At 54.9% G+C, this 16,299-nt stretch overlaps 1 protein-coding gene across 4 annotated transcripts in view; it reads right to left on the bottom strand.

Moving 5' to 3' along the window:
- WDR60 (WD repeat domain 60) overlaps positions 3,046 to 16,299 on the bottom strand; it is a 47,980-nt gene continuing 34,726 nt past the window's right edge. For 2 of the 4 annotated variants that reach the window (XM_021079024.1, XM_021079025.1), the window contains exons 16-24: positions 16,049 to 16,211; positions 13,428 to 13,541; positions 13,276 to 13,337; positions 12,755 to 12,806; positions 11,355 to 11,415; positions 8,721 to 8,820; positions 8,419 to 8,565; positions 6,636 to 6,859; positions 3,046 to 4,506 (exon numbers count right to left, since the gene is read on the bottom strand). In XM_021079024.1, the coding sequence (XP_020934683.1) occupies positions 4,332 to 4,506; positions 6,636 to 6,859; positions 8,419 to 8,565; positions 8,721 to 8,820; positions 11,355 to 11,415; positions 12,755 to 12,806; positions 13,276 to 13,337; positions 13,428 to 13,541; positions 16,049 to 16,211 (1,098 nt within the window). In that variant the 3' untranslated portion in view covers positions 3,046 to 4,331. The remainder of the gene's footprint in view (positions 4,507 to 6,635; positions 6,860 to 8,418; positions 8,566 to 8,720; positions 8,821 to 11,354; positions 11,416 to 12,754; positions 12,807 to 13,275; positions 13,338 to 13,427; positions 13,542 to 16,048; positions 16,212 to 16,299) is intronic. The other 2 variants (XM_021079027.1, XM_021079026.1) reach the window with 1 other exon arrangement.

The following is a 16,299-nucleotide window of genomic DNA, read 5'->3' on the forward strand; positions in this document are numbered from 1 at the left end:
TAAACTCTGCAGGGCGAATCCATTTCCACACACAATTTATTGCTAAATGCAGAGCAGGAATGTTGGGGAACCAGAAAATATTACGACATCGAGATGCCCGCTCGTCACGCACTCCCATCACTGCTGTGCCCACGGAAGACCCATGGGGTCCTTGTGATTTTCTCACTCCCTCCCCCCTCCTTCCTTCCCCTCCTTCCCGCCCCCCCCCAGTGGGGCTCTAGCGACCCCCACTGGGGGGGGGGTCCCCACTAGGCGGGGTCGTCACAGAGACCCTGAAAAGCTGCAGTCCTCTCATCGCTCCTTTGCCTGTAAATGGGAAGCCAGATAAACCCTAAAGGTTCTGCCTGGGGATGGGAGGGCGAGGCTTGGTCTGATTTCGCAGCCTTTTCTGGCTGCGCCTTGCTCCGCCCGTCTCTTCTCCTCGAGGGCCCTCTTCAGGGCGTCCACGGAACTGCCCCGAATCTGAGGCCTCCAGGCGGCTCTCCCCGCGGTGGGCGGATGCGCTCCGCTCTCAGGGTCACGGAGGCAAAGGGGAGGCTGTGCAGAGCTGGGCCTGGGGAAGCGCCGGACCACCCCGCGGACAGACAGGCCCTGGTGGAGGGCGCGTCACCTGCGAGTCAGCGCAGGGAGGCTGTGGGCCAGCTTGCCAGGGTCCCCTGATGGACGGGGAGCCCAGTGAGAGGCCCTGGTGGATGCCAGGGCATCACACGGATCACCTTGCTGGAGGAGGCTGGCCAGGTCTCCAGGGAGGAAAGGGCTCACCTTTACCTGTACCTCGCTGGGGCACTCCAGGGCATCACCTGCAGAGGGGCTTCTCTGTGCCCACAGGACGTTGGTCTCGTGAGCTAAAGACATAAATCATGGGCTTTTAGAGTCAGAAGGACACTCGGATTGTTGCCCTTGTGCGTTTAGAGTGTTCACGGGTCCCCATGGGTCCCCGGCTCCACTTTGTCTTGGATTTCATGCGGGGACACTCCCTGAAGGCCGCCCCCCCCCCCCAGGATTCAGCAGGTAAGACTCCAATGACCAGGAAAAGCCCAGAGGAAGGAAGGGAAGGGGGTCGCCCTCAGTGTGGCAGGAACTGCAGGAAGAGTTTTACGTGTGAACGTTTATACAAGAGGTGAGGAGGCCTTTGGGGCAAGGTGGCTGCCTACAGGGTTAGGTACACACGTGTACATCCATCCTGAATTCCTCTGCGCTTTCTAGACCTGTGAGCCCAAGGAGCTGATGGCACGAGTTGGGCAGAGATGTCTGGTCAGGCGTTTGGGTTTTCTCGGCAGCAGCTCAGGCCCTGCTCCAGGGACACCCCTCGAGGCAGGAACAGGATCTGACCGGGAATGCTGGAGCCAGAAAGAAGCACAGGTAAGGAAGAAAGAACAGCTCTCTCCTGGCTCTCCAGTCGGCAGGTGGCTGGAAGCCACGCTGTCGGGTACTCTAAGGCCAAGTGGGAGGCGAAGCTGTGCTGAATTCTAGGGCAGAACAGGTGCCGGCTGGCTTTTCAGTGGTGGATGCCGCCCTCCAAACGCTTGAACCAGCAGGACAGACCCACAGAAGTGCAGGTGACGCCCAGCGCCAGCCGGCCACACAAACATCCCAAGAGTGCTGTTTATGGAGTTCCCGTCACGACGCAGGGGTTAACGAATCCGACTAGAAACTGAGGTTGTGGGTTCGATCCCTGGCCTTACTCAGTGGGTTATGGATCCGGCACTGCCATGAGCTGTGGTGTAGGTTGCAGACACGGCTCTGATCCCACGTTGCTGTGGCTGTGGTGTAGGCTGGTGGCTACAGCTCCGATTAGACCCCTAGCCTGGGAATCTCCATGTGCAGTGGGAGTGGGCCTAGAAAAAGGAAAAAAATAAAATAAAATAAAATAAAATAATAATAATAATAAAAATAATTTTTAAAAAAAGAGTGTTTATATGACACGTCCAGAGCAGACAGAAGGTAGACCCGCGATTGCCTAGGGCAGGTGGGAGCAGGAGGAGTGGGGGAGGCTGCTAATGGGACCAGAGTTTGCTCTGCAGACAGAAGTGTCTCAATTTGGATGACAGTAGCGGATGTATAACCTGTGATTTTAATGCCCAAAGCCGTTAAACTCTACACTTATATGAGTGAATTGTATGGTATGTGAGTTTTACCTCAATAAGCCGTTTTAAAAGCGCAAACACAGACACTGGATGAAGAAGGGCTGAAATTCAATTTGTCAATGATCAATTTCAACATTAGTTTCAAAGATACAAAAGATACTCTCTCCTGAATCTGCACAAATACTCATTTTGGGATATCACAGCAAGACACATTTTTAACTTTAACAAAATATTTAATTGCATAATACCAATGCAAGATGCTGCAAGTATTCCTTTAACAAAATTAATCCTAGAAACAAGCTTTAAATTGTAACGGCTTATATGATTGTCAAATTATAAGGCGTTCTTAAGTAGTAATATAATGTAAGAAAAAATAAAAAACGTATTTAAAAAAAAAAAAGACACTGGAACTACATGCAATAAAACTAAAGAGTATTACCCTCTGGTGGCCAGACTACAATGGCCTTTTTCTTATTTATATTTTTAATACAATTCTCAAGTATCTTCACTATGCACGTATTACTTTATAATTTCAGAAATAAACAACTTTTTAAAGTATACATATATACATTTTATATATTCCATGTGTATATATAATATATATATACATACGCATATATATATATATATATATATATATATATATATATATATAAGTTCTCGCTGTGGCACAGTGGGTTAAGAATTTGACTGCAGTGGCTTGGGTCACGGTGGAGGTGCGGGTTTGGTCCCTGGCCTGGTGCAGCGGGTTAAAGGATCGGGGTTGCCACAGCTGCAGCCATGCCAAAGCCTTCAACCCACTGTGCTGGTGGGGGTGCAATGGGCGCCTCCTCAGTGACCCAAGCTGCTGCAGCTGGATTCTTAACGCACTGTGCCACGACGGGAACTCCTAGCACCAGCTCTTAATAAACCCTTGACATAGGATAGGTTATATTTTTACCCAAGCAAAACGAAGAACCCGTGATATCACATTTTATTAAGAGGATACCATATTTAAGAGAGCTTTAAACATACATTATATAATCCCAATACATTTAGAGGTTTGAGTCAGTTCAGTTCAACCTGGTTTCACAAAGCCCCATGGAGCTGGCCTCACAGGAGGCGGCTGCTGACCCGGGAGTACCCAGGAGGGTCGCCCGCAAAGGCCACCATCCCCACTGATGACCTGATGGGTGGGCTCCATGCTCAGACCCCCGATGCCCCCGAACGGGAAGCCTGCCCCTCCCCGCAGCACTGGATAGGGGGTGAGACGGGCACAGGGCTCCACGCACTGGCCAGAGAGCAGCAGGAGAAAGGCTCAGGGCACTGCGTGGACCACAGCAGTCAGAGCCCTGCAGCTGCACCAGTGCCACCCATGCAGCCGACCCCTCTAGGCCTGCAAGTCACCATCAAGTTGCGGCTGCCAGGGGCCTCCGTCCCCACCCGAGCCCTTGGACAGCCAGGAAGCCGAGGTCGGGGCAGCACCAAGGTTCTGGGGAGTGACCCGGGAGCCACCCCCTGTGCACAGAGCTACAAACACGTCTGCAGAAGCAGAATGCTCAGGAATCAAATTAATTCCATCTGCTAGATGGCACAGAACTGAATGGAGTGATTCCTTTCATTTAAATCTGTGAATATGTCATTTTATGTATGACTAAAAAGCCGTTTAAAGTACATTTTCATGGAGCTCCCGTTGGGGCTCAGTGGGTAAGAACCCGACTCGTCTCTGTGAGGATGCGGGTTTGATCCCAGGCCTTGCCTAGAGGCTTAAGGATCCGGCGTTGCCACAGGCTGTGGTGTAGGTCACAGGTGCAGCTCAGATCCGGTGTTGCCAGGGCTGTGGTGCAGGCCTCAGCTGCAGTTCTGATTCGACTCCTGGCCAGAGAACTTCCATATGCCGTAGGAAGTATATTTTTAGTTACATGTTATTTATAAAAGACATTTTCATTTGCATTGTTTAAAATCTAGTAATAAATGTGACAATATTTTAAAGCTTTCTGCAAAAAAAGTAGACGTGTTCTCAGAGAAGAGCATCCTGGACACGGCTCGGCTGCCTTCCACGTTCAGTACACACTAAAACGTCTGCTGTTTCCATTCAAAAATAGCGATTTATTCATGGTGTTACGGAAGGGACGTTCTTGGAAAGTGACCTGCGTACTGACATCTGCCTTCTAGCCACAGGAAGGGACACGCGCGGGTGTGACATCTGGGTGGCCCTGGGCCCCGCCCTGGACAGCACCTGCTGCCCCCCCAGGCCCCTGCCTCCTACAGGGCCTCCTGCAGAAGCAGCCGCAGCCTCCGCTGCTCCTCGCCTGCCGGGGCCGCCCACTCCTGCTTCAGGTACTGGACGTCCACGCGGCCCGAGGCTCTGGCCAGCACCAACGCCAGGAAGCCACCGCGGGTCTTCTCTGCTTCCCCCACGACGGTCATGGCCACCAGCCTGAAAGCGAGACACACAGGTGGTGAGGCCCCAAGTCCCCCACCTCCCAGGGCGGGTGGGGGAGGGAAATGCCGACCTGCCATCATCGCCAGAAGGGAAAATCAGACCAGATGTAAACGTACAGAAATCTGGAGACTCCCTTCTGAAACGTTTTCTGCATTCAGTCTGCTGGACTCAAGGTCCACGATGGTCACTGCTAAGGCCTGACGACGCCCTGCCTGGTGATGGGAAAACCCACAAGCCTTCGCACCCCCCCAGACCGCATCTTGAGGGCCTCAAGATGCAGGCCCTCAGCCCAGCCTGTGCTCCTGGGGAAACAGATGCCACCAGCCCTCAGGTGCCCAATGGGAAGGGACCCCTTGACCGACCCATTTCTCTGATGCCACCCAATGGCTGGGAGAGACCCACCAACGGGCACCCGAGGCCACCCCAGCCGCAATGCCCACACAGCACTCCCTGTGCCTCCTGCCCATCTTCCTCTGTCAGTGCCATCACCCCAAGGCCTTCTCCATCCCTGACTTCCAGATTCCTGAGAATATCCCATCACACAGTTTATCACCGCCCTAACTGCTTCACCCCGCAGTCACACAGACCCCAGGATCTCAAGGAACCTGGACGGGGGGAGGGCAGGAGCAGGCAGCCCCTCGAGCAAGAAGCTGGAGGTCTCTGAGCAGAGAATCCCCCGTCCAGGTCCTACAGGGTCTAACTGCCCACAATCTCCCATACACGTCCCACGACCCCAACACCCACCAGCTCCCGCCCCAAGACTCGAGCACGACTCGTTCTGGCGAGGACCCGTGTCCACAGCTGCCCCGAGACCAGGGTGCAGCTCGATCTGACGGGGACCCGCCTGCACAGCTCATTCTGACGGGGACCTGTGCCCACGGCTGCCCCGAGACTTGGGCAAGGCTTGTTCTGCCAGGGACCCACATCCACTGCTGCTGCAAGTGTGGACTGGTGCACGCATGCAGAAATAGCATGGAAGTTTCTAAGAATTAAAACTACAATGACCACACGACCCAGCAATCCACCTCCTAGGTATTTACCCAGAGAAAAATGAAGTCTCTCTCTCAGAGATACCCGTGCCCCCAGGTCCACTGCAGCACGATTCACAACCAAGACAAGGAAGCAACCTAAATGCCCATGAGCGGATGACTGGATAAAGAAGATGTTGTCTGTATCATACACGGAATATTATTTAGCCAGGAAAAGGAGGAAATCCATTTGCGACAATGTGGATGGACCTTGAAGGCATTATGCTAAAGGAAATCAACTTAATTCAGAAAAGGACAAATACCACATGCTCCGAGCCATAGGCGAACCACCCCCCAAAAAGCCAAGCTCATAGACACTGCATATGCACACGTGTTTGTGAGTGAATCCAGGCTGGATTTTGACGATTCACGTTTCTAGTAATTAGAATGATATAAGTATACCTCGGACTTAAACTAAATAATGCAATTCTTAATTTTTTTCAGGTCTTCTTTTCTTTTCTTTACAAAAAGGATGTGGTTCCCATCCTCCAGGGTGTTAACGAGCCTTCACAGCAAGAGAATTTATTCGGAAGTTTAAAATCCAAGGGGAAAAAAAAAAAAAAGAGGTGAACAGAAAAAGCAGGGCAAGGAGCACTCTTCCCAGTGAACGTTTTGTGAACAGTTACATAAAACAATTACGTAAGACGAGGAGTCATTAAAGCACAGTGGTGAGGAGCCCGGTCTTACGTTTGGCTCCGCCAGGGCCCACGGGGTGGGGTGGGTACGACCTGCGACCACCGTGGGGCTGAGAAGCCCGACTCCCACAGAGGCGAGAAGGAATGGGCCATCACGCAGACCCATACAGAATGTGTGAGCCTAGCAAATAAACCTAAGGTGCTCGCGGTGGAGAAGAAAAAGGCTCCTTTTATTTATAGAAGGATAATGACGATGGGAAAGAGTACAAGTTTTTATCCTTAGCTTCTTTGGGGCTAAATATGAGATAAAGGCACGTTAAAGTGGTGTTTAAGATCTGGCTTAAACACATAAACATGAAAATAATATTTAAACACGACCGTGTGTTAAAGCGGAGCAGCCTGCGTCATCAGAGCTGGAGAAAATTACCGGCGAGGGCCCCGCCTGAGTTCCATCACTTACTTGTCTGGAGAGACGGGGTGCTTGGCTACAGGACCCAAATCGCTTTCCAGGAGGTCCCAAATATACACACAGGATGCGTCGTCCTGGACCAGGAACACAGCAGGTCTGGTCGGGGCCCAGCGCAGGCCGGTGACCGCACGGCCGCCGGTGCTGTCCTCCCACTGCAGGAGGGGGCGCTCGGCCGCCAGCTGGTGCAGGCGGATGCTCCCGTCAGAACAGCCGGCCTGGGCGGGAGGGGGGGGAGGGAACTTGATCACAGCTCTTTTCTGCTTTTCCACTGAATCTCAGCCGTCAAGGACACATTTCAGAAGGGTAGCTTTCCTTTGGCACAGAAGAAACATGTGGTGTGTCTTCTGTGTCCCGAACACAAAAGTGTAATATTAAATCTTGCCTCGCAAATGACAAAGGTGAGCCTTTGTAGGTGCCAATCCCTCTGTGCCTCCTTCTCCTTCCCAAATGGGTAATAATCTGGGAATATGTAAGTAGGTGGGTGGTTTTGTTTTTGTTTTTGTTTTTTTGTTTTTTTTTTTTAGGTCCGCACTTGTGGCACATGGAGGGTCCCAGGTGAGGGGTCAAATCAGAGCTACGGCTGCCGGTCCACACCACAGCCACAGCCACGCCAGATCTGAGCCACATCTGCAACCTACACCACAGGTCACAACAAGACCAGATCCTAGGTCCCTTGCACCAATAATATGGCTGCCGCTTCCTTTTGGATTGACATCTCGGTGCACCAAAACTTGGTCTCGTAAAAGACCAGATTTTCAGCTTAGAAAGAGAACCTTACTTCCTTTTCACTCAATATATTTAATCCTTCGCATATTTAATCTTTTCCCCTAAAGGCAAGGCAAGAGTTAGCAGTCACGAAAGCCTGAGCAGAGGCCAGATGGGTATGGCTAAGGGAGCGGGGTTCCCACCGCCGGGTCGGCAGATCAGGACCGGGTGGGGCATGTGCCAAGCCAGGGATAAACGGACATCTCATGGGTCCTGTACGTGTGCTTCTGACCCCCAGGTCCTGGCTGGTCTCCGAAAGGGAGAAATGGCTGATCCCGCAGGCTTCTGTATCGGGAAGCAAAGACGGGCTCCCAGCACAGTGGCAGTGGACTCAGAACCATCCCCAGGGACCCCTCCCCACTGAGCAGCAGAGTAAATACAGACAGAAAATCTGCCCTGAGGACAGTGAGAAGCCTCCTGTCCACGTTCAGAGGGTGAGAGGAAAGGAAGTCCTCTGACCAGCGATGGCTCACGTGGAATCGAGACCAGGCACAGAAGCCCCGGGACAGACAGGGCGTCCGAGTGCCCCACCCCTGCCCAGACACTGGCTGATCAGATGCGGAAAGAGGGGCCCAGCCAGAGCGCAAGGCCTGGATCTAATGGTGAGACGCCCCCAGACTCAGCTGAGGTCGCACAAGCTGAGCAGGGCCACGATCTGGCCATAGCTCTGCTCACAAAGGACACTCTCAGGCCAGCCACGGGGTTTCAGTCAGACCCAGAGACGGCAGGACGGACTGTGAGTGGCCTGTGCTGCAGACCAACCCTGAGCCCCAGGGCGGGGGGTCCCACCCACGGCACGTGCGTCAGCACACGGGGCGGGGGGATGTTTGCTGCTGTCCTTGTTGCTTTTCTCCATCAGAGTGAGAAGCTGTAAGAGGATCCACACAAGAGCCTCGTGGAATGAGCCGTACAGAGCACACACACACACACAGGAAACCAGGAGCCAGACGTGTGAGACTCCAAAAGAACTGCTGCAAAAGCACTGGTGCTTGCAAGACAAGACGCTCACCAGAAACACGGGTTCTCCAAACGGTGAGAAGTCGATGGCGGTCACTCTCACCGGCCTCACGCCCGGCTGCTGGGGTCGGAACAGTCTGGGGGACGCCCTCGAGTCCTGCCTGGAGCCGTGGCTGATGAGGCCCTGGGGAGAGGGCACCTGCCGGGGTTAAGGAGGGGTCTGGCCCCAGGCGGGGTGGAGCTGCTGTTCGGAAACAACTTAAACAAGCTTCCGATGAAAGCAAAGGGTAAGCCGAGCTCCAACCGAGTACCCACGGAGCAGCTCTGGGTACAGAGAGCAAGCTGGCTACTCACCAAGTCTGTGCCAACGACGAAGTGGTTAGGGTCTGAGGGCAGGAACTTAACCGTCAGCGTCTGCGCGGACCCCCAAGGTTCACACCCTTTACGGGAAAGGCTGGAAACAAACAGCCAAGGTGGGAGGGTCAGGGCTGCGCGCCGCTGCTGGACGGGGCCCCACGCCCTTTCTCAGGCTCACGCGCTCCTTCCTCTAAGCCGACTCGCTTTTTCAGGGGAGACAGAGGTCCATTTTCCAGATCGCAGCCCCAGTGGGTGTCCCTCCCCTGCGGTGTCTGCAAAGCACCTGCCCGCCGCCGGCAGCATGTCCCCCCGTGACGCGACGCGGGCACTGGTCTGCTCTATGCCCGCTCAGCTGCACACCCCGGACCACACCCCGGCCTGGCCTCTGGGTTTCTCCCGCTGAGGGGCAAGTGGGTCTGAGTCCCTGGCAGGGGCCCAAACCCAGTTCAGCTGGAGGCGATGGCCGCGGGCCTGTCAGTCCAGCCCCCGCCACCCCAAAGCCGGCAGGCTGCCTGCAAGCCCCACCCTTGTTTCAGCACTTTGCTGGCTTTTCTGAAAGGCAGCATTTAGTGCCTTGTTGGTGTTTCACCCTGTACAGCAGATGTATGTACAGCAGCCAGAGCCCAGGGCTGCTGTTCCAGGCACCTGTGGGGGACGGGCCCCCGTCTCTGCCCTTCTCACACCCACGGTTGGGACCCCAGACGCTGCCTTCAGCCGAGATCCCCGCTGCTGCCCTGCTGCCCCGTTGCTTCCTCTGGGTCATGCCCCTCCCTTGAGCTCCCCTCCCCACCCCAGCCTGCCCCGCCATCCTCAGCTGTGCGGTACCCGCCAACCAAGATGGACATCTGGGAAAGAGACAGGCTGCCCCTCCTGGAACCAGCTGGTCACCAGGTGTTCTCAATTCTGCCTTTTACTGACCGCCTCCCCCGGTGCCTACAAACGTGGCCCTGGTTCAGACTCTCAACTCTGATCTCGAACCACCCCTGCAATAGCCTCCTAAAGGTCTCCCCCGTCTGCAGTGCCTTCCTAAGATCCAAGTGCAGGCTGTGGCCAAGCTCATGGTTCTACATCCCAAATGACGCCCTGGAGAGAAGTGCCTGAACCTTCACACGGGACCGCTCTTCAGGTCTGGCGCTCATTCCTCTCCGTCCCTCGACACATCAGCATCTTCATGCCTGTGGCTCCCTCCGCCCTGAGCGGGCCCCGACTCCATCTGAGCCATCACCTCTGCAAGAAGCCACCCCCTGCATCCTGCACCCTCTCTCCCTGGAGCTCCCACACTCCACATAGCACTTCACACGTGGGCCAAACCCCAGGAACAAGAAGCCACATCAGCAGCCCCCCCCCCAACCAGGGGAGGACTTGCTGCCCCAGGGGTCAGGGCGCTTCACCCAAGGCGACACCCCCAGGGATGGCAGGGACGACTGGTCACTTGTTAGCACTGAGGGCCCGAGGGAAGGGGCCCCACAAGGCGGCTGCGGCGTGTGGTCCACGGAGCACATGTGTGGCTGAGGTCTGGATGGGCCTTCATTACCTTGGGACCCGGAGTGGCCCTGCTGGGCACTGGGGGAAAGGCCGGCATCAGGGACTGGTGACACTCTCCCTTAAGGAGCATACAGTTAAGTGTAGGAGGAACACAGAGTTAAAAGGTAATTGCAAAGCATGGTATGAAGTGATGAGACCATACGGAGACAAGACCCAAGTACAGAAATTCAGTGAGGGGCCCAGGGGTCGCCCGTGATGGGGTCTGCAGGGTATCAGGTGAGTTCTTTTTTTTTTTTCTTTTTGTCTTTTCTAGGGCCATACCCATGGCATGTGGAGGTTCCCAGGCTAGGGGTCTAATCAGAGCTGTCGCCATCGGCCTACAGCACAGCCACAGCAATGCCAGATCTGAGCCGCATCTTCGACCTACACCATAGCTCATGGCAAAGCCAGATCCTTAACCCGCTGAGCGAGGCCAGGGATCGAACCCGCGACCTCATGGTTCCTAGTCGGATTCACTAACCACTGAGCCATGACGGGAACTCCTGGGTGAGTTCTTTTAAACACAGCTGATTTCTTGTCATAATTACACTGAAACCACAGAAGGTGACTGACAGTCACGAAGCACCTATGAACACATCGATGCAACTCAGGAGTGTTCTGAACTATTTCCAGGGTCAAGTGTCAGGCGGGCACCGGACCGCAGTAGTTGACCAGAAGAGATCTCTCCGGGAAATAAATTCACAGGAAATAATACTCATATAACTAATTTGATTGTTACATCATATTAAGTGGAATAAAAACAGAAACCTAACTTCTGAATAAAACGTTCCCCAAAAAAACGTTTCTAGTTCCTGAAACCTGTCTTATTTAACTTCAGGGTTACAGTAACACTGGATTTAAAAAAATAGGCGAATAGTACCAATGTGTAAGCTAGAGAATATTGTAATCGAACCGCGTATGTTCGCTCTGCACCCGGCCATGGCATTTATTACTCTGACTCATGAGTGAAAAACCACGTGGCGGAAACACAACACGAGAAGGCAGGTGATTTCCACGCACCCGCCGGCCCGGCCAGGCCTCCCGTGCAGCCGCTCCTTCTGTGGGAAACCGGGCGATGGGCTCGGAGGGGACGTGGGGCAGACCTACCTGTCGCTCAGCTGAATCACGGCACCGTGCACCAATTTTATCCTCCCTCCAGGTATCAACCCTGCGAACAGAGAGACCAGAGGCACATGCTCGGCTTTGCGCAAGGTAAAACCAAAATCTAATCACATTTGCCTGGAATGGTTTTCCGTTGCTTGACTGTCGGGAGACCACCTAAAAATGCAGACAGATGAAAAGCATTCCCTCCGTGACGCAGGTGTGAACAACAGAGCATCTGCGGTTCGGGGCCTTGTGGGAAAGGGCTGGTGGAATCAAGATCCAAGCCTTTATGGCTTTAGATTTGCTAAAAACAAGGGAAGGACACTTAACCAAAAAAAAAAAAAAAATCGGGATTCAACCAACTTCCAACTCCCCCCCAGAAACCATCTTCGGTAAAAGTCCTCTCGAGCTGGGTCTCACACTCCGCAGGGACGAGGTGGGACGGCCTGGGGCCCCGCCTGGTTCTGCTGGACCCGCGGGCCCCTCCCTCCTCCACACCCCCCCCACTCCAACCCGCACCCCCCCGCCAAGCAGCATCCTGCCCTGACCCCCCGCCAGGGACTGATGGGCTTTCCCTCCTTTCTCTGTGCCCAGTAGCACCTCCTGGTCTGTAATCACAGCAAACGGGGAACGAGTTTACATACACTGAACCCGAAGTTCTGGCAGGGTACAGCCTAGAACCCTGGGAGCAGCTGAAGTCACAGTATACAAACAACTGCACCTGCAGCTGGAAAGGGCGACGGTCACTGCACAGAACAGAGCTGCTGATGAACCCCTGCCCCCGTCACCGTCACCACGCTGATGCCGGGACATCTGATGTCCCTATTCTGGGTCCTACTCTCCCAGCACCTGCCCACGGGGAGTGACACTGGTGCTGAAGGTCTCAGCCCGAACCTGAAACCTGGGCCTGGGCTTTCGGCCCTGGTCCAGCAGTGACACCACAACGGCCAGGCTTCCCGGGAGGCCACAGCTCCGGTGGCACTGGCGCCCCTTCACTCTTGTGCCTGGCACCCAGCACATCCTCCCCGTGTGGAGAGACAGTGGCTGAGCGGCTCAAATCGCGTCCTGAGTTCTCCAAGCAGCCACTAGAACTACCACCCACCCCAGGGCGTGGAAGCACCGGGCCGCCTGCAGGCATTCAATGCCCGCAGCTCTCTCAGCACGGCCAGCTCCCGGGAGTGCCATGCCCTCTTCTCCTGGAAGCAAAGCTGGACAAAACCCAGCCACGACGAGCATCAGTCCGTCGGACGGGACCTCTCAGTCAACAGGGCAGAAAAGAGATCCCTTTCGTCTCCCATCCCCACGTGGCTAATCACTTACTTTTCAAAGTGGTCACGGGTGTCTTTAATCTTTACTCATTTGAGCAAACACTGACTAAAGCTATTTTTTTACTTCAAAGTTACCTAAGTCACGCAGTGAACCTGCAATATCTGCCTTTGGTAATTCGACGACCACCTGAAACAGAGAATGAAGGATGAATCAGTCCTTTCAGTAATGACGAAAACAACCTGAGCACAGCTCTAACTCAGGCGGGATGTTATATTAGACACGAAAAACATAATCGCTCCAGAGTCAAGGCTGATCACTAGCTTCAGAACCAATGTTTAAATGTCCTAAATCCCCTTCTCTGACCGAGAACCCTGGGAGCAGCTGAAGTCACAGTATACAAACAACTGCACCTGCAGCTGGAAAGGGCGACGGTCACTGCACAGAACAGAGCTGCTGATGAACCCCTGCCCCCGTCACCGTCACCACGCTGATGCCGGGACATCCGATGTCCCTATTCTGGGTCCTACTCTCCCAGCACCTGCCCAGCGCATCCCCCAGCCCGGACACCCCTTTCCACTCCTGGGTTCCCCGCCTGGCCCCCGACTCCCCGCCCCGCACCCATCTCCGCCCCCGCAACCCCGCAGGCCCCGCTCACCCACAGGTTGAGGACGCCGCTCTCATCCAGCGAGGCAATGTGGGAGGACAAGCACGCCAGGTCTGCCGGAGACAGAAGCGGGAGAAGCGGCCTGGGACCAGGACGCCCCGTCTCTCCACGTGAGGAGCGGAAGGACGTGAAGCATCACGTACCTTCTTGAGTAGAGAAAGGTGACAGCACGGAGCTCTGTCTTTTGCAGACGGATGCTGAGACCGGCTCTACTGCTTGGAGGGGACTTTGGTGGTTGACAGCTGTGAGGACGCCATCTGGGGGTCAGAAGCACGTGCTGAGCCGCGCAGCACAAGTCGTGTTACGCTGGGGACAGGCGCATCGTCCCCAAACACAGGCCACACGGACCACAGACAAAAGGCCTGCCACGGCTCCCAGCATCACGGCAGCAGAGACCACAGACCTCACAACACCCGGGAGGAGAGAGAAGCGCGGAACCCCGAGCTCCAGGTCTCATGGCTGTGGGTGCACAGGGCGGACAGGGGGAGACTCCCCACGGGAAGAGGGAGTCGCAGAGGCCAAACAGAAACTTCCTGGGGGGACCTCACCTGTCGCAGGAGGAGGAGGTGCAGAGCGAGAGCAGCGAGGGAGCTGCAGCCTCCCCAGCCCAGAGCAGCACCTCTACAGAAACCACACCACGGAACCCAGGGAACACGCCTCTTCAAAAAGCATTTAGAAAGGAACCCAAAGCAAGCAAATAACCCAAAACACCTGAATCAGAAACCCAGAACAAAAATGGATAAAAAAAAAAAAAAACAGCAAGGAGTTCCCGTTGTGGAGCAGGGGTTAACGAATCCGACTAGGAACCATGAGGTTGTGGGTTTGATCCCTGGCCTTGCTCAGTGGGTGAAGGACCCGGCGTTGCCGTGAGTTGTGGTGTAGGTCACAGATGTGGCTCGGATCCCGTGTTGCTGTGGCTGTGGTGTAGGCCAGCGGCTACAGCTCCGATTGGACCCCTAGCCTGGGAACCTCCATATGCCACGGAAGCGGCCCAAGAAATGGCAAAAAGCCAAAAAAAAAACAAACCAGCAAGACATAAAATGAGAGTTGGAACCGAATTCAGGGAAAAAACAAGAAGGAAAAGACAAAACCATCTTGGGAATAATGAGCAAGTGACCAGCTCTCCAAGTCAATGAACGGGAAGGAAGCTCAGCTGGCTAGTGACAATGTTTAGACAGAAAGTAAGTAAGTAAATAAATAAATAAATAAATTTTAATGGAGCAATTAAGTTTAAAAACTTAAAGACGGCGGCTACAGCTCTGATTCGACCCCCAGCCTGGGAACCTCCATATGCTGCGGGTGTGGCCCTAGAAAGCACAAAAAAAATAAATAAATAGAAGACAAAAAAAAAAAAAAAAAAACAGCTGAAAGAGCTTTAGTGTTTCTGAATGTGGTGGTGACTGCACGGGTTAATCAGCAATAGCAGCAGCAGTTACGAAGGTACATTCATAAAAGATATCTTTTCTAACAGCATCCAACAAGTCGGGCACCTGCCAACTCAGACATTCTCCACAGTGGTCACTGTGTCCCCAAAGGGAGACAAAAAAAAACAAAAACAAAAAAAAAAAAAACCCTTGCTTTCTTATGCACAAAACACAGATACACGCACAGACATAAAGCGATACGCACTCCCTGTGCGAGTGAGCAGGACAAGAGGGTTGGAGGACTACCTGGGGAGGGGCAGACAAGCCCCCCACGAGGGACACGGTTCTGGACCCAGAACCCACCAAGACTCTTGAAACGCAACGACAAGGAGCAACAAATCAATTGACAAGTTTCGACCACCTAAGCAGATGCCCCACTGCAGACAGATGGACGGACGGCAAATAAGCACCTGGAGATGCTCCATGTCCTGCGTCCTCGCAGGAGCGCCAAGTACAACCGTGAGACATGCTGGGCACCCACCAGAGGGGCAGGGGGCAGAGAGGCTGGGACAGCCGGGCCCGCGTGGCGCAGGCTCTGGTCTGACCGCCGGCAATGGGACTGACCCAAAGCCCATGGACCAGCTGGCGGGGAACCCCTGGGGCCCACGAGCAACCTGGCTGCGCAAAGGAGGGGGGCTCCGACGCGCACGGCCCTGGACCGCAGGCGCCTCTCACTCCCGGGGAGAAGCCAGGCTCCGAGGTCTCCTGCCATCTGAGGCAGAGCAAGAACACAGGCAGAACCGGGCGTGGGGTCCTGGGAGGGAGACGTGGTGCACGGTGTCAATGGGGTGGGGGTTCCCAAGCAGGACCAGGGAGCAGGACGGGGAGAGGACGGTTGGGGACGAGCGCAGGCCCCGCCTCGCAGTCACCGCAACGGGGGACATGCCTCCCGGAGCGCTGGGAGGTGGGTCGGAACGGGCCCTGAACAAGCACTGGCAGAAAGCCCCAGAACACCTCCACGCACTGGTAAGCTGGGGGGGGGGGGGTGGCAGTGCTTGGTTGTGGTTGTGGCTGTAGCTGTGGTTGTGATTGTGCTAGGCTGTGGCTGCAGCCACATGGCATGAAGTGTTCACACGAGTCTAACAAGGCGCAGGGCAGGGTGGGCGGGGGGGAGGGGGGTGCAGATCCAGTGGTTCTGGCTCCTTTCGACCCCGTTTCTCCTCTCCTGGCCGCCAGGACACACACCGCCACGCCTCGGGCTGATTTAGAACCGGGCGTCATCTCACGAGGTGCGAACCTCTAGATTTAGCAGGAAGGGTGTCGCCTGGAAGGGCCCCTGTTTGTCAAAGGCCCCCTGTGCTCTCAGCTCAGACCCAGGGCCGGCGGGCAGTGTCACCGACCCGTGGAAAAAGTTGGGGTCCTGAACGTCCAGAAGCCCTCGCTCAGCTTCACGTAACGATGGATCCTGGAATCTTCTCTCAGATCCCACACGACCACCGAGCCATGCGCGGTTCCGGCAAACAGCAAACAGGCTTTCAAGGGGCTAAAGCAGCAGCACGTGACCTAGAAAGATGCGCGGAAAGCTGAGACTGGGAAGTCGAGGCACTGGTGCTCCGCAGACTTTGCACCTGGAAGCCGAGGGATGCAGTGA

This window comes from Sus scrofa, chromosome 18, assembly GCF_000003025.6.
Source record: "Sus scrofa isolate TJ Tabasco breed Duroc chromosome 18, Sscrofa11.1, whole genome shotgun sequence".
NCBI classification, from domain to species: domain Eukaryota; kingdom Metazoa; phylum Chordata; class Mammalia; order Artiodactyla; family Suidae; genus Sus; species Sus scrofa.